The sequence below is a fragment of the Ylistrum balloti genome, unplaced genomic scaffold (genome assembly GCF_031769215.1).
Source record: "Ylistrum balloti isolate Yb309-2 unplaced genomic scaffold, AGI_CSIRO_Ybal_v1 Utg370344, whole genome shotgun sequence".
In the NCBI taxonomy this organism is placed as follows: Eukaryota; Metazoa; Mollusca; class Bivalvia; order Pectinida; family Pectinidae; genus Ylistrum; species Ylistrum balloti.
This window is the reverse complement of record NW_026782247.1, coordinates 2,005,637-2,028,870: the sequence shown is the minus strand read 5'-3', so window position 1 is coordinate 2,028,870 and position 23,234 is coordinate 2,005,637. Positions and strand designations below refer to the sequence as shown.

Genomic DNA, 23,234 nt, shown 5'->3' with positions numbered 1-23,234 from the left:
AGGAGCACATGGTTTCATGTTTATTCCAAAATGGCGGGCAGTCATCAACAACAATAATGAGCATGCGCAATACACATACAAATTGGTAACACTAAACACTGTTGGATAGAAACAGCAACCGCCCCAGACTAGTATGATTCTACAAACATTACACTTTTCCCCCCTTTAAGAATATAATTACTGGCTGTAATTAGTATTTAAAGGTAATTTCACTAGAACAAAACATGTTTTTCACACAGTTCATGAAAATCAGTCTTTCAAAATCTGAACACAATTTAACATAATTATACTTTCGGTATAATTTTATCTGTCATTAAATCACTACAGTTGCACAATATAACAGTTCCAGTTCAACTTTTAACTGTCACATGGTTTCAATTAACCTGTTTGGTTTTGAACGTTCACGACGCGGAAATCGCGACTCTGTTGCCATGGATCCAGATTTATCACATGAAGGAATAGATTCCACAGTCTTTGGCATGGTTTCGCGACTCTCATTTGTAATAGAGCGTTTGAGAGTTGGAGATGAAATCATAGATGGAGTGATCGACTCACTTGAAGGAACCATAGGTGCACGCGTTATCTCTTCGCGAGGAAAATACGATGGTAAGTCAATGATATCCTGCAAATGCGACTTGTTTTGATAATCATCCACAACACAATCTGGATGACATGCTCTCATCTGATCAATATGTCTTTTCCACTGTAATTCTCCAACCTGTACGGTGTAGGTAACTGGTCCTAGCTTCTGCAGAATAAGTCCACGAACCCATGATGGTTTCCGCTTTTGACCTCTGTAGTCATGTACCATAACCAAGTCTCCAACCTCCATTGTGCGATCTTTCTTGACATGTTGTTGATTTCGTAATTGAACTGACTGTTTCAAATTTGGTCTTATAATGTCCAAACGAGTTCTGAGCTTCCTGCCCATGAATAACTCAGCTGGTGTGACCTTGGTCAAAGTATGAGGAGTTGTCCTGTATGACAATAGGAATGATGTCAGCTTCTGGTTTAATGTTCTTTCCTCATCTTCCAAGTTTTTCATACCAGTCTTACAGGTTCTAACTGCACGTTCGGCTTCACCATTTGAACTTGGGTGGTATGGCGCTGATTTGGTATGCTTAATACCGTTTTTCTTTAGGAAAGATTCAAACTCAGCCGCGACAAACTGAGGTCCATTGTCTGATACTACCTCTTTCGGTAGTCCATATGAGGAAAACATGTATCGAAGCGCGTTGATGGTGCTCCCAGCGCTCGTTGACGACATTCTTACAACATCCAGCCATTTGGAATGGGCATCCACAACGACTAAGAACATGTTGTTTAAGAATGGTCCTGCGTAGTCAATATGTACACGTTCCCAAGGCTTGTTCGGCCATAACCATGGGTTTGAGCGTGACTGTGGCATGTTTGGTAATTGTTTCCTACAACTTTCACACTTTGCCACCCTTGTTTCTATGTCCATATCTAAGTTTGGCCACCACACAAACAATCTAGCCAATGCCTTCATCCTAACCATTCCAGGATGGTTAACATGTAACTCATTCAAAATGTCATCCCGGTATCGATCAGGAACAATCACTCGGATTCCTCTTAATAAACACCCTTCCTCTACCGTCATTTCCTCCTGAACGTGGTAAAAGGGAAGTAACTCATTTTCTGGCTTTTCATGTGACCATCCATTAGTGACAAAATACATCACTCTTGACAAAACAGGATCATTTTTCGTTGCCATAGCAATCTGAGCTGCCGTGATAGGTAATTTGTTCAACTGAATTTTGTTCACCTTTGCGGCTTCCTGGTCCAATTCCGTACAATCCTCCGAATCGATAGGGAAACGGGATAAGGTGCCAGCATTCCCGTTCTGAGTTGTTGATCTATACTTGATGTCAAACTGATATGAAGACAACTGGATAGACCACCGTTGCAAACGAGAAGTTGCTAGCACAGGAATACCCTTCTTTGGACCTAGTATCAATGTCAAAGGTTTATGGTCCGTCAACAATGTGAACTTTCGGCCGTAGAGATACTGATGAAACTTGCGGACCCCGTATATAATCGCTAATGCTTCCTTCTCAATTTGAGAATAGTTTTTCTCAGCAGAAGTGAGTGTGCGTGATGCGTATGCGATCGGTCGGTCATCGTTCCCAATTGTGTGAGAGATCACTGCTCCTAGGCCATGCGAAGATGCATCAACTGCCAATGTTACAGGCTTTTCTGGGTCATAGTGAATCAATACCTCTGATGAGACTAACAGTTCTTTGATTTTCACACATGCTGAATGACAATCTACTGTCCAATTCCATTCAATTTTGTCAGCCAGTAGTTTTGTGAGTGGTTGTACAATGGTAGACATGTCAGGTATAAACTTCCGGTAATAGTTAACAATCCCTAACCATGCCTGAAGCTCCTTCTTGTTTTGAGGATCTTTTAACTGTAGAATAGCCTCAATTTTTTGTGGTGATGGGTGGATCCCTTCTTTGTTCACTACAAAAGCAAAATATTCCACCTCCTCTTTCATGAAGAAACACTTAGTTTTCTTTAGTTTGACTCCATAGTCATCTAAACGCTTGAGTGAAGCATCCAGATTTTGCTGATGGGTAACATCATCTTTCCCGGTTACAAGAACATCATCCAGGATACAACCGACACCATCCAATCCCTGTAGTACAGTTTCCATGGTACGCTGAAATATAGCTGGCGCATATGCTACACCAAATGGAAGTCTGGTGTACCTGTACAATCCAAGATGGGTGTTGATGGTCACATATTTTCTAGACTCTTCATCAAGTAGTACCTGGTTGTAAGCTTGAGTTAAATCCAACTTTGAGAATTTTTGTCCTCCGTTAAGCTTTGTGAATAGCTCTTCACTTGTTGGCAGGGGATATTCGGGTACTTCTAGCACCGGATTTATGGTAATCTTGAAATCACCACAAATTCTAACTGAACCGTCTGGTTTCATGACTGGCACAATGGGTGTTGCCCACTCTGAACTGTCCACCTTTTCCACTATGCCTGCATTCTCTAAACTGAGAAGTTCTGCACCTATCTGTTCTTTCAGCGCATAAGGTACAGTTCTGGCCTTGAAAAACTTAGGTTGGGCATTGTCCTTGAGCTTGATTGATGCTGTGATCCCCTTGACCGTGCCTAACTTGTCCTCAAACACTGAATATTTCTGTTCGTTGATAGACATCATGTTTATTGTTTTCCAGTTAAGTCGAAGTTGTCCTAACCAATTCCTTCCAAATAATGCTGGTCCATCACCTTCTACAACAAGCAATGGTAAAAGTTTGGTCTGTCCCTCATAAGACACTTTGACGTTAGCCTCACCCAACACTGGTAATACTTCACCAGTATATGTTTTCAACATTGTCGAGCTGTTTTGTAGGTTGAATTTTCCCTGGAATTTAGCTCTGAAATCCTTATCAGATATCAATGAAACTGGTGAACCGGTGTCAAGCTCCATCGTTTGAGCTATCTTTTCGATGTCAACAGAAATTCTTATTTCCTTTTGCCCTGTGGACTTTATAGAGAATATCGGCCATACTTCCGAAACATCCTCCTGGTCTGAATCCTCAATGAAATGAATCTTCGAACTCTTCTTATGTTTCTTTGAGTCCCCCTTTGTTGGCCTGGCTGAATCAGTATTACATCTGGTACCACCAGTACCTTGATTTTTGGAGTTACCAGGTTTATCTCTAGAGGTTTTGGATTTTGGGCATCTCTTGTGTAAATGTCCTACTTCCTTACATGTATGACACTTACTGTTCTTGTAGAAACATCTGTCTGCGCTATGATTAGACTTACCACAGCGGAAACATTCTTTTGACGCTTGAAATTTGTGAACATTTTCAGCTTTATCCACTCTGTCACCCTTTAACTTCCGGGCCTCATTTTCAGCCATTTCCATACTCACTGCTATCTCTCTTGCTTTAGTCATTGTCAGAGTAGCTTCGGTTAGGAGTTTCCGTTGTGTAGGAATGGAAGACAAACCCGACACAAACCTGTCTCTCAACGCATCATCTAGAAATGCATCAAATTCACAATGTTCACTGAGCCGTCTCAATCCAGCCACATATTGACATACAGTTTCATTCGAATGTTGATTTCGTTGATAAAATTTAAAGCGTTCTGCTATAATGAGAGGTTTCGGCTTTAAATGCTGAGAAATGAGTGTCTTAATTCATCATATGTTTTGGCGGAGGGCTTTGCGGGAGATGTGAGGTTTCGCACTAGTCCATACATTTTCTGACTCATAACCGTCAACAATATCGGCCGTTGTTTGTCTGCGTCCTCCACTCCATTAGCTATAAAATACTGCTCTACTCTCTCTACATACTCATCCCAGTTCATTTCAAAATCGAATGATTCAATTTTACCGTACACTGCCATGATCGAGTTTACGTGCCCCTGTGCGTGAAAACTTTCGCCACTTGGCTGTCGGTGAATAATGGCTTTCTAGTATAATTACAGAGTTTTTGGTTTACCGTACTGCCGTTATCTTCAGCTTCGATGCACCGGAAATCCTCGTCGCCACTGAAATGTCCGAGGCAAGGCTTGTATTAGCTGATTTACGGGAACAAACGAGGAGCACATGGTTTCATGTTTATTCCAAAATGGCGGGCAGTCATCAACAACAATAATGAGCATGCGCAATACACATACAAATTGGTAACACTAAACACTGTTGGATAGAAACAGCAACCGCCCCAGACTAGTATGATTCTACAAACATTACACATATATCCCGGTAGAGAATCACAGTCAACACCGCCGGATCTCGAGTGTACTGAATGACACACAAAAGCATACAGAAGAGCGCTCGGTGTAAAGCATGACTCATCCTACATAATTATCAAACAACATGAATGGTGGTAGAATAAGATGACTGGCGGTTTACTTCAAAATGGCAAATACAAAAGGGAAATGTGTTTACAACATAAAATGGGAAACTAACGAATCTTACAAAGAATGGCTGACGAAAGACTCCGGTGACAAACATAAGGCAATGTGCATAGTTTGCAATCGAAGTGTCGATGTTTCTTCTATGGGTGAAAGTGCCCTGAAGTCCCACATGAAGGAATCGAAGCACATAGAAAATACACGGATTAAAGGAGTTGGAAATAGCGTAAATATTAAATCGTTTTTGACGTCAGTCGCTTCAGATAAATCGTCAACATCGACGTCAGGCTTAGCAAAATCCGGTTCAAGTTCAAATAAGCCTGATGACCTTGAAGTCGCCCCAGCATCAGCAGGTAGTTCGCTTTCAGCGTACACTTATAAACTTGACGATGTTTTGAAAGCAGAAGTAATTTGGACCCTGAATTTGATCTGTAGTCATCAGTCGTATAAATCGGCAGAATCTTCAGGGAAAGTGTTTCAGACAATGTTTCCCGATAGTGAAATCGCTAAACAATTTGCGTGTGGAGAAAGAAAAACTTCATACATATGTGTTTTTGGATTAACTGAATTTTTCAAATCTAAAATCACGAAGGATATAACTGGATATTTTGTTGTATTATTTGATGAAAGTCTGAACAAGAAAATGCAACAAAAACAAATGGACATTCATATTCGATTTTGGAGTGAATGTTCACACAAAATTGAGACAAGATACTTCACATCAGAATTCATAGGTAAGTAGTACACTAGCCAATATTTTTGTTTATTTATATTTTAAAATTTGAATATGAAAAACAGGCATAGAGTCTAGACCTTCATGAATTAAGTTGAAGTATGTGCCAACTGCCAATTAATCATTACAGTTGCGATATATTTATGTCAAATTTACTTATAAGTTAAGATTTGATACATGTAGATACATGTATCTATGTATTATGTAATTCCTAAATATTGTTAACTGACCAAACGAACTTGGCTAAATAATCCTCCATATATTAAATAATAGATCTACATGTAGATCAGATTTAAAAGAAAAGTTTTTGTGTTTATAATAATCTGAACTCATTACTGTTAGCATGAATTCATTAAAATTGCAGACATAGCACACCTCAAGTGATATTTTTGATTGTATTTTAGGCCATGCCACTTCTGATGATATAACGGCACATTTCACTGGTAGTGTTTTAGAGAGTAGACTTGACATAGGAAACATGCTACAAATCAGCATGGATGGCCCAAATGTCAATTGGAAATTCTTCGACAGTATGAAACAACAAGTACTTAATGATTACGATAGTCACCTATTAAACATTGGCTCATGTGGATTACATGTAGTACACAATGGTTTTAAATCAGGGGCGGAGACAACTGAATGGGGACATTCAAGTTTTTTGTCTTCATTGTACTATTTGTTTAAAGATTTTCCAGCTCGAAGGGAAGACTTCGTTACAATCACAGGGTCATCACTTTTGCCATTGAAATTTGTAAGTCATCTTTGGCTTGAAAATGTTCCTGTTTGCCAGAGGGCCCTGGACATTATGGACAATGTTGTGAAGTATGAAAAAGTAGTGGAGAGTAAGAAAGTCAGTAAACCTACATGCAAGTCTAATACTGTGGTTAAAGAAGCTGTGCTAGATAAATGTTTAGTTGCAAAGCTACATTTCTTCAAGTCTGTTGCTTTACAGTTGGAGCCTTTTTTGACCAAGTTCCAAGCTAGTAGACCAATGGTATGTTTCCTGCACAGTGAATTATCTCTTACAATCAGAACTCTATTGAGAAGAATAATTAAACCAGAAGTTCTTGATGAAAAATCTGATGAGCAGTTATCAAAACTGAATGTAGAAGACCAAGAATTTCATCTTGATTACTCAAAAATTGATGTGGGTTTTTCTTGTGAAAGGGCTTTGAAGGAGTCAAAAGTAGTTGACAGATCTTTACTGGAATTTAGATTGAAATGTTCATAGTTGCACTCCTTGAAAAAATATTGCTGAAATGTCCAATTCATTATGCATTAGTCAGACACTTAACATGTCTGAATCCAAATAAAATGGCATATGAAAAAACAGAATGTGTGGAGAAATTCAAAAAAGTACTAGGTTTGCTTCTGAATTACAAAAAATTCACAGAGAGCGAATGTGAACAGCTACAACAAGAATATTCTTCGTTTCTAGACAACATTCCAGTGCTTGGTATTTCAAACTTTACTGAATTCAATGCAGACCAGGATGTTTAGATGAATTTAGAAGAAACTTATCAAAATGTGTTTATGTTTATCACATTGACAGGCACCTGTAGAGAGGGGATTCAGTGTAAACAAAAAAAATAGAAGTAGAAAACATGAAAGAAAGGACACTGATTGCACAAAGAACTATCTGTGATTATGTTACCCATGCAGGGGGAATCCTAAATGTAGAACTATCTAAGGAATTGTTGTTAGCTGTTAGAATGGCAAGACAGAAGTATGAAAGGTACTTGGAAGAAGAGAGAGAGAAAGCAAAAATTCGACAACAAAAAAACAAAAGACATGACACTATGGAAGTGAAAGACGAACTGTCGAAGAAAAAGAGGAGACTTGAATCTGATGTTGAATCTCTGAATCAAAGTGCAGAGAAGTTGTATGAAAAAGCAGAGAATACTGGAAAAATAACTTTTGTATTTCAAGGGAATTCTCTGAAAAGAACAGCTAAAGAGAAAACTAAAGATTTGGAAAAATTAACCAAAATATTGAATCAAAGTTGGATAAGTTGAAGAAATACTAGATCTAGTATTTCTTCAACAGCATTTTGTAACTTCAACTGTGACATTGTATAAAAGGCTTGCTTAAAAAGAAAAATGTAAACAGTAAATGAATATTTTTAGAAAAAACATAATAGGAAGCTGAAAACTGTTCTTTAAGTCTTTGAAAATGTGAGTTCTTTATTTAATTTGCTTAGAATAAGTCCTTGAAAAAATGAAATTAGTCCTTAAAAAGTCCTTGAAAAGTCCTTGAATTTTGAACTCAAGTGTCTGTATGAACCATGGTCTAGATCTTCAATGAATTGTCGTGCACACGGTTGAAGGAGTATCTGGGATATCGTCTTAGCTTCGATTATCACGACATAGGAATGTTTGACAATGGGCAATAAAGTCTTCTGGAAATCGGAGGAACGTCATGATATAATTGGCTGTCGATTGTGCTAATTAAATCGGAGCACGATGATACACTATATGGGTTAAATATGACACAATGGTCCAGCTAAATATTTTTTTCAACAGCTATGAAGAACTGCAGCATCGCTGTAATCAGTAGATCAGCTGCATGCTTTTTCAAGATTTGGAAAGACTATATTCTTGATACCTGAGCCTTTGGTCCTGTCACTACTTTCTTAACATACATGACAACGTCTGGCAAAACCAGAATAGCTCTCTTGGTTTCCTCCACGTCGTCTGCACACCGAGTACCACATAATCCAAGTGGAATTTTCCTATATTCATAAGATCATTAGCAGGACCCAAATTTAATAAAGGATTTAGTAATAATGTATATCGGTTCCTTCGCATCTATATTGTAGAAACAAAACAATGGCAATATATTATGAAGATTCAATATAAGGGTTTTTGAAATTGTGACTTCCATGGAATTAAAAAATCATTTCATTGACTCTTCATAAAATTCCCTGACTTTTCACTGACCTTGCAAAATAATGAATTTCCCTGACTTTTACATTGACCTGGTAACCCTGAACATACATATACAAGTATATACAGAGTTACACACCACGCATACATTTTTTCACACACATACATGTATTTATGTCTGAACATACAAACATTTGAATAGATACATCCGTAACATAAACAGTGTACATACATACACACATACATGTATTTGTCTGAACATACATACACACATACATATGCATGCTCATAAAATGATATAAACAAGTAGCCCAAGTTTATGTCAATTTTAAATTGCAATCAATAATCATAGCTGTACCATGAATTGAGTTGCAATATACATCAGTTTCGTTCTGGGAGTTGTTAGTAATATTGAATGTATGCCGTCTTATCTAAATCGAAATAACGAGATAACTAATTCGTAATTATGAGATAACTAAATCGAAATTATGAGGTAATTGAATCGAAATTATGAGAAAACTAAGTCGAAATTACGAGATAACTAAGTCGAAATTACGAAATTGTGAAAATTTGTGAAAAATATATTTAGTGACGATAGAATATCGCATAAAGATCTTAACAGAACTGATGAACCGTTTTGGTCATGTTCTAAAATATTTATCTGTTGTGTATTAAGGATTTTTTTTACCGAATCCCTTGTGTTAGACCAACCTTGCATCACGACACTAGACTTCATTAAATATGCATGTAAGCATACGGGTTTCCTACATTGTATATACACGGTACAGCAGTGACACGTGTTTTAGGGAGATTACTGGCATTACTGGTATAGTCTGTTAGAGAAAGCAGGACTAACATGTAAGTATAATGATTACTTGGGTGTGATATTGATGATAACAGGAATGACTGTTGTGTAATTGTTGATGATGATATGGGTCGAGATCAGCGAAACAAATTAATCTTACGTATGAGTAAAATGTTTTTCAAATTTCAAATAAAAATTAGACTTTATTGAACGAGGATTACATATCATTAAAGTGTAAATCATACATGTGACTCTCACAAATACCACGAGGAAAACGCGTATCATCTCATTTTGAGAATCATAGTATTTGAAAGGGGTTCACTAAACCTTCAAAATTGTCAACATTTTAATTACGTTATTTAATAATATTGAATGGATAGGAATGCCATATATGTAATTAGACAATACGATACCGGACTAATGAGATATAGTTATCATATATATCATATTCATTACAATAAAGAAAAAAAAAGTATTCAGAAGAAAGGTGCATAGTCAGCGTATTTTCTTAATTGACCTGAAAATTTGGATTTTGCAATCAGTCCGATATTTATAAAAGATTTGTTTAAACATTCTTTTGTCAAATGAAGGACTTTTAAATAATGAAAAATTTACTCATGGCAAAATTAATTTGTTCAGAGTAGTTTATCTCAGCCCATAACGGAACACCACGTTACAAGAAACGAAGCCAGATTATTTAAATCCCAGCACACTAGTACATACGTACGGTATTTTGTTCTGTATAAAAATCCCAACAACGGAATCAGCTTTTTGCTTGAAGTCGGAGCTGGCTTGAATTTAATTGGTTCCATTTACTTGTTCTTGGGGGCAGACTATTCCCCTTAACAATAATATCACAACTTATTACTAGGATTGTATATGCATTATAGTATACTTAAAATATTGGAATGTAATTACATCTTACCACGTAAAGCAACTGCTGTTTGACGATACTTTATTGTGTGATCTGCCAAAGTGAGGTTTTCATTAATTTACACACCCTAAAGCTTTTGGCAAGTAGAATACATCTCTTCGCCATATGTATACAAAGTCAAAGGTCTTTAAATATCCAATTTATCCTTACTAGTAGTTAGCATCTCTGAGTTTCATCTTCTTGTTTGTACAGCACTTAAAATTGGTTGAAGTTTCCTTGAAGTTGACACAATACTTGTACAGTCATTATTGTAACGAATCTAATCATTGGTCCCAATGTGGAGACCTACCACGACGAATTAAATCACAGGCGAATTGAACCAACACCAACACAAAATGGCTGCGTAACTTGAAACTGTATTAACTCTGAAGAATTACACAAAAGGAACGTCAACTCTGACTTGACTTTATGACTTGCGTAGAACACTACAATTATTACCATTCACATGCGTTGTGTTATCATCTTCATGCATATCAATTAGGTATTTGTTTAAGTAACAAATATCATTTACATCAATTACGAACAATAAAGTGTCAAGTATGGGTCCTTGTAGAACTTCTTATTTTATCAATTCATTTCATAATTAGATAATTCTATAGTGAACCTTGTGAATATGAGTAGAACGTACTTTTACTAAATGACGAAATACTTAAAGTTTAGAAATGGATACAAAGGGTTTTAAACATTTGATATGTGGAAAGACTCCAGCGAAACAAGTACTTTTAAATGCAGTTATTGTCTTAATATTAGTTTTTGTTTTAATCAATTCAATACAATCTCGCAAAATGTTTGGTGCACGGCATATGTATGGTCAAACATTTGTTCTCATCTTTAGACACGCAGTTATATATAAATTACAAGTTGCAGTATTACTTCAGGATAGTTATGATCTGGGAATGACGATAAAACATAAACAAAGAAATGTCCGGATTGAAGATTATCATTATTATTACAATCTTAACGGACCGTAAACACATAAAAGGTCACTAGGGCCATCAACCAGTGAAACAAATAACGATCCAAAAATGGAAATACCATCAAACAAACAAAAAAGTAAATGACTAATGCTAAAAATAATGGTTATATTATCACAAAAGATTGGTAAGTCATAGTCTAATATATAGACAAACATCTCTCAGACATCCTGGAATTTTATAAATATCAACAGTTTCTAAAAGGGTCTTCACACTTGCAACGTTACGATAAAAAATGTTTAAGGGTTAAAGGCTCAAAACATGCTAAGCAACGAGGATTAACTTTGCCTTTCAGCATATACGAATGCATAAGGTATGTATGGCTCATCCGAAGACGGGCAAGGACAATTCATCAGGGTGGTTGTCTCCAGCATGGAGACCATTCACCGATGATAGGTTTTATGGAGTGCAATTCATTGTTAATATATTGATTCTATTCCTCCTGCCACTGAGCTATTAAAAACTGTTTGATAAATTGTTTTAAATCAGTAAAATGAAGTTTAAAACAACTGGTGGTAGCGATAAAACTGCCTTCGCGATCTGCTTTTTCATTGCCTGGTATTTTCATGTGCCAAGGAACCCAGCAAAAACAATACGAAAGTCAAAGTATTATTGTACTACGAATGACAATATTTTCGATATTTCTATTGCTAAGACGTTGCAGTACATAAAGAGGGTCTAAATAGATAACAGCTCTTAATACTTTGTTTGTTTGAATATGTTAAAGAAGGGCGAGGTATATAGCTCGCACTTCCTCCGAGAATATTGAGGTGTTGTTGGGTGTTCGGCAACCTTATCATTTTCTTTTGAACAATTAGTATATAAATGTAGAAAAAATATATTTTAACTGCAATTTCGAGAAGGCGAACGAAAGGTGCAACAGTCAGTGTCTGCTTTAGCCACTTCATGAAGTTAAAAGTCAACTTCAGGTGAATTCAAGAGCCAGGGTGGAATGTCTATCGTGCCAAATGACCGAGTTTGGTCAATATCAATATTTGTGTTTTGTAAAAGAGTGGAAATCCGAATACCAAATTGTGGAATGGTCTTTGGTTTGCTTTGAAACCAACGTTTTATATTTTGGTTTAAATGAAAGTGAAAAAGCAAGATTTGTAGGATTTGACTTTGTCTGAATGGTGTATTGCAAAGCCAAGTTATTTCGACGACTATATAGTGATGGTTTGTTAGCCCTTACGTAGAGGCTTGCTATATTTGTGGCCTTGAAAGCTCCGAGAGCTAGCCTCAGACCCTGGTGATGAACAGTGTCTAATAATTTGAGATATGAAGGTCAAGCATATCCATACACAATTGAACCGTAGTCTTATTTGATCTAACAAGAGCTATAGAACGTTTTAGCAAAACGTTTCTATCAGCTTCCAAACAGTGTGGGACACCGCCTTTAGAATATTAGGTGCTTTAAAGCATTAGGGTTTGAGGTATTTTATGTGGAAGGAAGGACAATTTTCTGTCTAATATTACACATAAGAATTTGGTTTGCTCAACAACCAGAATGGGTACACCACATGTGACAAAAATTCATACAAAACTGTTTTGTATTGTGAAAATTTTAATTCATTTTCATCTGCCCAAATTTAGAGTCGATTCAAACATTGTTATGTTTATCTTTCGATGGTATTCCTATGCGTAGATCAATAGCATATATTGAAGTCGTCGACATAAAGAGCGGCCGCAAGTGAGGTGTTTTGACAATACTGTTAGTTTTACGTTCAACACGTGTAACTGAAAGAATGCTGCCTTGTGGTACACCTACTTCCTGCTGATGAACATCGGAAAGGGTAGTTTCATTCCAAATATGAGGATAGAAATTCGAACTCGGTGTTTGCTTAAAGGGCAAATTATATTGACAAATGGGGCAGAGCTGATTTTTTTAAAAAAGACTTTTGATTTTAGAATTGGTTTATGACTGCGTAGTGTTAAAGGTCGTTACGATAGTGTTAAAGGGGTGGCTATCACCTTATACAACTCTACTCCAAACCCTTTATTCCGATTTATGACTCCTTAGTAGACGTGTTGACAACGTGACATTGCCTTTTAGTACTTTTATTGGCATGGTAGGTGTTGTCGATAAAGCAGAAGACGCTCAAACATCCAGAACACCTGGTCTTCTTTTACTTTTTCAGGAGTCTCCGTGTATGTCTTTCTTTTGTCCATATTTTAAGTTTTCTTGAGTTTGGATTAGACGTACATTTCCATTGAACGTACATTGAACACGGTGTTATCGCTTGGATAGACTGTTGGATATGATTCCTTTTCCCTAATCATCCATAAAAATGGTATGTAACATGTTTTTAACAAGAAATATTGACAGCAAAGTTATAGGCCTGTAATTGTAAACATTATCTTTTCACCACCTTTATGCAATGACGTCATTCTTGCTTGTTTGATTATGATGTTATGATATTATTATGTTTATGATGTAGAGCGAAAGTGAGATTGTGATATACCTAAGTTTATAATGTAGGAGGAAAGTGAGATTGTGATATACCTAAGTTTATAATGTAGGAGGAAAGTGAGATTGTGATATACCTAAGTTTATAATGTAGGAGGAAAGTGAGATTGTGATATACCTAAGTTTATGATGTAGAAGGAAAGTGAGATTGTGATATACCTAAGTTTATGATGTAGGAGGAATGTAAGATTGTGATATACCGAAGTTTGTGATTTGCAAGAAAGTGAGATTGTGATATATCTAAGTTAATGATGTAGGATAGATGTGGAAATATTTATTTCGGGATCTATTCCGTTAATACCACATGAGTTTGCTTACTGATGCATAATTCAACTTCTGGTTTGATGTAGGGAATACAGATTTTGAGTTGCTATAAATATTAATATTTGTTTTTCAAATCGAACCTGATAAGTGTTATCAAATTCCTTCTTTTCAACCAAATCTGAAAATCACAAATTATGGAGCCATAATTATACTTCAGCTGAATGTGAAGATGATTCGGTTTTTGATATTGATATAGTTTACAGGTGATTCCATGAAAATGTACTGGACTATTTTTTCATGGTTGCATCCTTAACTATATCATTTCATTTCAGTAATTACCAAAAGTTTAGTATGTAAGCCCGAAAAACAAACGATTCAAACAGCCCGCCCTCTCTACCGTCCCGTGTGCCATTACGACAGAGAGATCTTCCTTCCTCTTTGCCTTTATGACGCTCACTGATTGCTGACCTTTTAAAGATGAGGTCTGTGCTACCTGTGTTTTTCAGCGGCTCAGAAGGTTCCTAAGGTATGTTTTTGTTCAGTTGGCGTTGCTATTGCCCATCCCAGGATGTTCTTTTTCACCCTGTCTAATGTAATATCAATATCATAAAGACAGGATAATGACTCATCTGGCTCAGTTCTGTCCGCTTCATCATGTAAGAATTTCAAAGATTAAATCGTCATGTACAAACATTTTGAAACATCTATAATTGATTTAATCATGTTATGCATTAATTGTTTTCCTCTTCACCGCAGAAAATCCGATGCACTGTTTTACGAATAACATCAGTATTATTCACACAGATAAGACCAATAATAGTTGATAATGTATCAAGGAGACTTGCTGAATCTGTGTCTTGTTAAATCAATGGTAAAATCACACAATATCAAAATTCTCATTCATCGTTCGTTCAATGTTCAATTTCTCTAATGGTATCGATCCATACCATATTGATATAAGGCGGGCGATATACAACGCCTACAAAGACTTTTAACAAATGAAAAAAAGATTGAATTGTGACAATGGATACAATGTATATATGGAGCCGAAATCACTTCATGATTGATGTAGAAATATATTCGTATATATACCTGAATAATGCATCATGTGATAAAAAGAGGAAATATAACGGTTTTTCATTTTAATATGTTATTTGACATGATATTTAGATATTTTCTGTCATAGTATTAAATTGCAAATGACACTTAACGGAAAATCATCATTGTATTACATCGTTGTACTATATTCCACTCACTATTTCACGTGACAGAGTCGATGCCAGGGGTTAAGCTGAGGATACTTCATCAGGTCCAGATAAATTTTAAAACGTTCTCTTAGATCTTTGATATGGATTAAGCAGTCTGGTTTGATAACGTCATGGATAGGTGACCATGTTTGCGAGCCAAGACCTAGGTCAATGCTATAATGCTGGAACATTACATCATTTTCAGCTCAACATGTATTATGAATTATATGCAAGATCTACATATATGAGGTATCTTTAGCTGTTCACATCTTCCAATCAGAATGTGTGAAACCGGGATCAGGAAGTAACTTGAGGTTTGCTCATTTCTCTGAGTTAATATATCTTTTATTTAACAGGAAGCAGTTGCCTGTGGAAACTGCAATCAAGAAACTACAAAGAACACTTCAACAATCAGACATGATATGGCTTTTAGCATCAACAGTTTTAACAGGTAATACGTTTTCCTAGAATTGTCGTGGTATTAACATACAGGCAGGGCGTAAGAATTTTTTACCTGCCAAAAAATGTCCATAAGAGTTCACCTAAATTTACATTAACGTTTACCTTCCTACCTGAACATAATTTATAGCTCGAAAACCATTAGTATGGTGATATCAAAGGGAAGTTAATAAAAAATATATTTAATACAAGAATAACGAAAATAAATTATAATGAAAATGATTAATAATTGAAGGATCGTTTAACCGTGTTGGGCAGGTATTTATCCTTGATCCCCTGTGGTTAAGTCGACATAGGGGCTAACATGTCTATTATCAAATATAATGTTTTGAAAAAATATGGAATCGATATATAAAATGATCTTTCACTTCTTATGTATCACTGTTTTGTTTTTTCCGCTCAATATTTCTAATATTGTATGCAGGTATGGCGATCAGATTCAAATGCAGATCCTAAACCCTGCCCCGTTACTATCTTCATTAGGAATGCGGAGAGTAACAGGGCGAAAAAATATGATATGCATTTTAATAAGATTGCCAGCATGGCGGCCAGTTCAAACTTCTGAAAGATAAATTATTTAAGAGTGATAGACATAGAGTTGATCCCCTGTTGCAAAGTAAACATCGCTGTTCTAATCAATAACAGGGAGTTTCACGCTTCAACGTCATATGAAAATCAATTGACATGTAAAACGTTTCATTTCCATGTTGGCATTTTACTTTTTGCTATAAAATTGATACATATATACATGTCAATTACATATCAGGATTGGTAGAATAGCTCCTTATATAAAAAATTACAAAATTTGTTCCAGTAATTCATGTTGTCAGTAGCTTTGAAAGTATCGAACACGTATGGGACGTGGAAACAGTATATAACAACAGACATTTGCCAGAAAATACCGGTCCAAATGTATCAGTTTCTTCAAAAATAGAGTGCATGATCACCGCTCTGACGGTTAAAGCGTCAATGGCGACTTATGACACATCATCGCAATGGTGTATTCTCCACGATACCGTCAAACAGACCAACAAAACGAATGTGCTCTACGTCATCGGGATCGCGCAAGGTAAGATCTTTGCTGTGTTGAATGATCCGCTTGATTGATATGATTATACATGTAGCTTGTTTGAATGTATGTAAACGTGGCCGTAGAGATCTTATCATTAGGCACTTCTTAGTTTGAAAGATGGATGTCTAAGGTGACTCAACGAAAAACAGCAAGACAGGAAATATTCAAGAGGGTCGGCTAGTGGTCAATTTAGGACTTGCACTTTAAAACGACATTTGCAGATTATAATACATAGTCAAATATCAGAAATAACGGCAAGTTAGTAACGAAAATTTGTATTGAGCAATTTAGACAATGAATCAAAATTAGAAAACAATTTCGCAAATTTATACAGTAAATGCACAAATGTGTACATAAAAAAGAACTGGAACCAGTTCTCAGCTAAGAGCTAATGGCCTGTTCTCGGTATATGATTTTCGGCGACGGGCAGAGTCAAGGAGACGAGAAACCTTCATCATCATGATGAAGATATGTGGTCTCCTTGACTTTGCCCGTCACCGGGCAGAGTCCATTCGACGTATGTCGATTCTCTGGCGACGTGAGGGAGTGCTCCCCTCATGGGTTGGAGTCGTTAGGGGGTTGACTGGTCTGTAATTTGGAGACGACTCCCTGGTCTAAAGGTAATCTTGTGGTGATGTGTCTGGACTTCTGGCGGTGGAGGGGGTCCTTTTCTCCTTTCCTGCTAAATCTCCAAGCTGTCTTATTACGATTATTGATTTTTGTAATGGGAAATTTAGAAGTCCGTTCCTAATAGAATGAAAATGACATTAGGCCGAATGTTGTTTTGTTTAATTTGGGCTTACACGGGCTCATAGGCGGCGTTAAGCGCCTACTCTTATAATCGATAACCGCGGGAGGATCTTTTTCGTGCGAGGTTAATACTCACACAGGTCACCGTTTAAAGTCCCGTCCGCCAGACTATGATTAGTTGTTAGTTTGGTGATTTTGTGAAATTTGTTATTGCACGTCCCATCTGGTTAACTTTCCAATCACACTGCGGGTAAACTGATCTGCTTTTCAACATATCTATGGCTTTCTGTGTTTCCATTCTGATCCTTCAACATGGGTTGATTTACCTTTCCGATTTGTACCTAATTGTGCTTAATGTGCTTGTTTTTAAAAAGGGGTTGGCGAAAGATGTTAGGTTGGAGTGGAAAGTGGTTTGTAAGTGTTATTCAGTGTGTGGATAGCGGGATTCTCTACTCTGGGTGGGGTGGGCGGGGGATTAGGTTATGTATTAAGCTGGTGTGACATGTTAGTTATCATTAGTTTAATGTAGACAGAGAGAATTTTTTTATGCATACAGAAAGGTTTGAGGGATAAACACCGAGAGATGTATGTATACTATTTTTGTTAAAGACAGAATTTCATCGATACAGCGTGCTTGAAGGAACCTTCATGACATTTGTTTTCTGTATATGCATGCTTTCTGATAAATTATGAACGAACGTTAAACGATTAATTGAAAAACACCCAACATCGGATTTATCTTGAAGTAAAATAATGTTTCCTTCCTGAGCAAATTCGTCCTTTAATATTTCGAGGACTTTATTTTTTCATGGTAAGAATCATTTCTGAAAATGGTGAATATTCTACACTACAAAAAAAATGTTTCAAGTACCATATGAGTCATAAGATTTATGTGTCGATTTACAGTTGTAACTATTTTATTTGTCTTATTTTTTTTCTTTTAATGTATGTGATGTTAGCATATATTTTCATTTTTCTACTTGATATATATGTATATAGCCCTGTTATTTACGTCTTCTGTTGTATGTGGCATAAACGTGATCGCTGCATGTTTCTTGGGAAAAAGTATTTCATTGTGTTATATGGTTGCAATTGTTATCGTTGCTAGCAAACACTTGTATTGTGATATATATTGCTATTGCGGTATTCACTGTTGTTTGTTTGTAAATTTGCCAAATTATATTAACAACTTGCGTGAAATGATCTGTTTGTTTGTATCAAAAATAGTTCTACATAGCAAACGTTTGTACTCGTACGAAATGGGATCAGTCTTCTCGTAATTTGAAATTTTTCGAATAAAGACCGTTTAGATTTCTGGTGAAGGGTCTGAAATATCGAGACTCCTTCCACCAATTAGAATGTGTGTTTAATACACGATTGATACCAGCGGTGTTCTACGTCAGAGATGTATGTTGAATGAAAACATTCAAAGATATTATCAAAAATAAGTTATTTTTTTCAAAGTTCAATTCACAAATCACACGAATGTGTGTAGATTAGACTTAATAATTTCATCCTTACCTACTTACCCTATTGTACTTCTTTCTTGCAGAGGGAAATAGGCATATTCTATAACCAAAACCGATAACTCATTTTAGCGCAATTATATCATTATTATGCCATGCAAGTAAACATAACGGTAAATAGGGCCGCCAATGAATTATAGGGTACTAAATATCGGACCTTTCAAAAATCATTACGCATTACTTTCCAAAATATTGCATGGGATTAACTTTTTGTTATTTATTCAATATTATCAGGGGAGCATGACAATATAAAAGGAAATTCCACACAGAATTCTGACATTAAAACGTGTGGAGACCTTGATTCCGCCAACGGTTCAGGAGTGTATCGTATCACACCCGTACCAGACAAGTCATTTGATGTGTACTGTGATATGGATAGTGAAGGAGGTCCATGGACAGTAAGTTTAGTTAACAACACAAGATTGTATAAAAATAAATCCAAAATGCAATTAAAAAAACTTACTAACAAACAGGCAAACTAACGAGCATCAAGGACACCCACCTTCATATCGCATAAATAAATAAATAGATAAATAAATAAATAAAACGAGGTGACTATGACAACCATAACACTTACCAATAATTCATATAAACCTGCGTCATTCGAAACCTTGTATTACGAGATTGTCCGTCAGTTGACGCATTTTTGTGCGAAAATTGTCATAATGGGAGTCTTTTAATAACGAATCAACTGCTGCGACATCTACACACCATAGGTTTGGTACTAGGGCTGTTACAATGCAGAAATGGAAATTTCACAATAGGGAAATCGAAATTATCACGCTTATCACACAGCTTAGATGAAAGCTTGTTTAATGTTCTCATTGCATTTAACTTTGTGAAGCGATTTAATCAAAATATTAAAAAAACAAAAAACAGTCATAGGAGTGGAATACATTTCAGCACGACAATAAGACCACATAAATGGCAACTTTGATGGCCAAAATATAAATAAAAGATATCTTACGTTAGACTCTCAATTTGTGATTGCACTTAATTCTATCATGTTAGAATTTTAGTTGAAAGCAACGAAGTATTTGTGTATGAAGAAAATGTGCCATGTACTGATAAATCGAACAATGTTTTAAGAAAATTGGAAACGATACAACTTTTTAAGCAAAAAATTTCACCTAAATTGAATAATGATAAACTATATCACTGTTATATTATGGGGGTATGAAATCAACAATTGTTCGCAAGGCGCGACATTTTCATTCATGAAGAGTATTTGTTTTTGAATCTAGAGACAATAAGTAAATTTAATTCCTGTTATACCAACCCCTTTTCAGCCTTACTGGGTCAATGCTAATAATTCGTAATCATGTTAAAATACTCCAATGCTAAATCCACTGAAAAATCCGTATGTAAATAATAGTAACTTTACTCCCTCCCCAAGAGGTAATGGAGGACACTGGAGATATGTTATTTAGTTTTGGTAGAAGCAAACCTCGAACCCCAAAATTTCTGACATTTTACTTTTGTTCTAGTGATGATATTTTGAAAGGTGAGGTGAAATTGATTATTCTGAACTCATGGAAAAGTATTTAAAACAACTGTATATATTGTCTCTAGTAGACCCCGCCCCTCCTCTCCAAGGGGTTAAATGCTCTGTATGTACAGGCTAAGGGATATTCACCGAAAAATATTTCAGAGTAATTGTTGACAAAATTGAATTATTCTAACACAGGAAGGATTTTTAAGAATTTGTTTCATTTCCACCATTTGACCCCACCCCTTCCGCTCTGGGGGCCGAAACCCACTGTTCTGTCAATATAGAACCCAAGCATGTCTCGGACCAAACTGTGATAAAATACAGGCATTCCTAAGTAAGAATGATATAGACGAATTAGCCACTTTTCCCCTATAGGACCTCGCTCGTCCTACCCATGGGTCTTAGATCCACCGTTTATACAAAATTGATTTCCCTTCAACCAAGAATGCGTCAGACCGAATGGGTACAATATCCAGGTATTCCCGGAAAAGAAGCGAGATGTTTTAGAACTGGCTCTACTTCCCCTGATTTGTGCCGTTCCTCCTGGGGCCAGTAACCGCCATCTACACAACATTTATTCCCCTTTTATCAAAAAATGCTTCAGACAAGTTCCAATTATTCCTACAGGAGAAGTAGGATTTTAAAGAACTTGGATAATATCCCAATTGTGGGCCGATCGAGAACCAATATTAATACGAACTTGGTTCTCCAGCCCCAGTGATGCTTATTAACCAAGTTGAGAAAAATCTGTTTAGCCTTTTATGAAAAGTAGCGATTATTATTACAAACAGACGTACCGGGCTAAAAAGCAGATTATTTCAAAATGTTATTTTTCAATAGAGTTTGACAGCCGCATATCTCCATAGCGACCAAAATGCAGTTTAGAAAAAAAAGCTAAAAATGCTTCATTTCACTATCATTTGGATTATTCTTAAACTGAAGAAACAGCATAAAAAAATATTTTTGTGTAAAAAAGATTATCCAACAGTTCAAAATTCAGATAATCCAAATCTAAGATTTATGTTGATAAATTACGCAAAACTATTGTTGAAATCTGCCCAGAACTTCCTTAGTTATACTCAAGAGAAGAACCCTTGCAATAGGAAAAACATTGGAATTGATGACATTAAAAACCGAATCACTACGTTACCTATACGCAAGTAGAGAGCACCTTCAATGTAAATTGAGAATAAGGTAGTGATACTAGTTTTATACTATAAATCACCAAAATTTAACGCATAAATGTTTATTTCTATGACTATAATATTGTCCAACAGGTAATACAGAACCGTGAAAACAATGAAGTGGATTTCTACAGAGACTGGGATCAGTACAAAACTGGATTTGGCGATCAGCACGGCAATTATTGGTTGGGTATGTATTATTTCAAGTCCGTATTTAAATTTCGTTCAACGGTATACATAATACCTGATGACTGCAAAGCCTACCAAATACCTTCTACATAAATTTATAGCTATTTGCATTTTTCTGTTCCGTTTTTTGTTAATCAGTTTTACATGCAGGAGTTTGCAATGCCATTCATTTCGTAATGCATGTTTTTAACAGGAAATGATGGCATTTTCGCTCTGACTAAGACCCCTTGTGTGCTCCGGATACAACTGGAATCTGTTAATGAAACATTTGGTTATGCTGAATATACAGAATTTCAAATCTCCGATGAAGCCGAGAATTACACACTGTCAGTGAGTGGTTTCAGAGGAAATATCAGTAAGTCCAACGATGGTCAAATCTACTTCAAGTTGTTCAAATTGTTACGGTTTTACCAAAATTACTTTTAGCGGAAGTCAGGAAACGGACATAGTTTTACTCTTTTATTTTCGATGTCCGTATTATTTCTTTCAACGTCAATCTCATTAAAATGCAGATCCTCATTCTCCCGCCGTTTCCCTACATTAGGATATGGAAACATCCCATGACGGGCCATGTTCTGGTGTCATGCATTCTGTACTTCACTTAATAATCTAGAGTTAGGATCTGCATAATTAGCATCATCAATTAATCCTTTATTCACAACCGAGTTCAAAAATAATATCACTTTGATCTAGTTTGTAGTATAATATTCTCTTTTAACGTAAATTTACTTCGTCTTGTGCCTTATTTAATATCAATATATGGACAGGTAATGCCTTCGAAGAAAACAATGGTCAGTTGTTCTCAACAGCCGAGAGAGATAATGACGCATACTTTAAGAACTGCGCCGTAATTCGGAAAGCACCATGGTGGCACAGAAGATGTACGGCCGTAAATCTGAATGGCGAGTACAACGTTATACACTGGAGAACTTCCGTGTATTGGAAGGGATTTTATGAAGAAGATGTACCCACTCGAATGAAGAAAACAAGAATGATGTTAAAGAAACCGTAGAGGACGGATGGATTTTTTTTATTTTGTGTCACACAAAGTAGCTGTACTAAAGTGACGGGTGATCCTTAATGGTTGGGAATTCTAGCAAAATTATCATTATTGTTAGGACATTTTTAGCGGCCCGTCAACCCATAAAATATCATTAGGGCCATCAAACGGTAAAACACAGAGCGATCCAAAAAGAACCATCAAACAAACTACAAGGTATAAGACAAATGATAAAATTTTCAAATGGTCATATCATCACAAAAGATCAAATTGATTGGTACGTTGCAAAATAACATGAAATTTCAATACTGATATCAATGTAATGTTATTGGTAACAACAAAATGTACAGC

General features: G+C 36.1%; 2 protein-coding genes across 2 annotated transcripts; one reads left to right on the top strand and one right to left on the bottom strand.

Moving 5' to 3' along the window:
* Window positions 1-364: 364 nt before the first annotated feature.
* LOC132553674 (uncharacterized protein K02A2.6-like) lies at window positions 365-4,392 on the bottom strand. Its single transcript, XM_060217933.1, has 2 exons — window positions 4,254-4,392; window positions 365-4,023 (listed from the first exon to the last, which is right to left on the bottom strand). The coding sequence occupies exons 1-2, from the start codon at window positions 4,390-4,392 to the stop codon at window positions 365-367; spliced, it is 3,798 nt and encodes a 1,265-aa protein (XP_060073916.1).
* Window positions 4,393-16,665: 12,273 nt separating this feature from the next.
* Window positions 16,666-22,895, top strand: LOC132553673 (microfibril-associated glycoprotein 4-like). Its single transcript, XM_060217931.1, has 6 exons — window positions 16,666-16,739; window positions 17,105-17,259; window positions 19,253-19,416; window positions 21,788-21,884; window positions 22,077-22,238; window positions 22,651-22,895. Exons 1-6 carry the CDS (start codon window positions 16,666-16,668, stop codon window positions 22,893-22,895), a joined length of 897 nt encoding a protein of 298 aa, XP_060073914.1.
* Window positions 22,896-23,234: the final 339 nt, after the last annotated feature.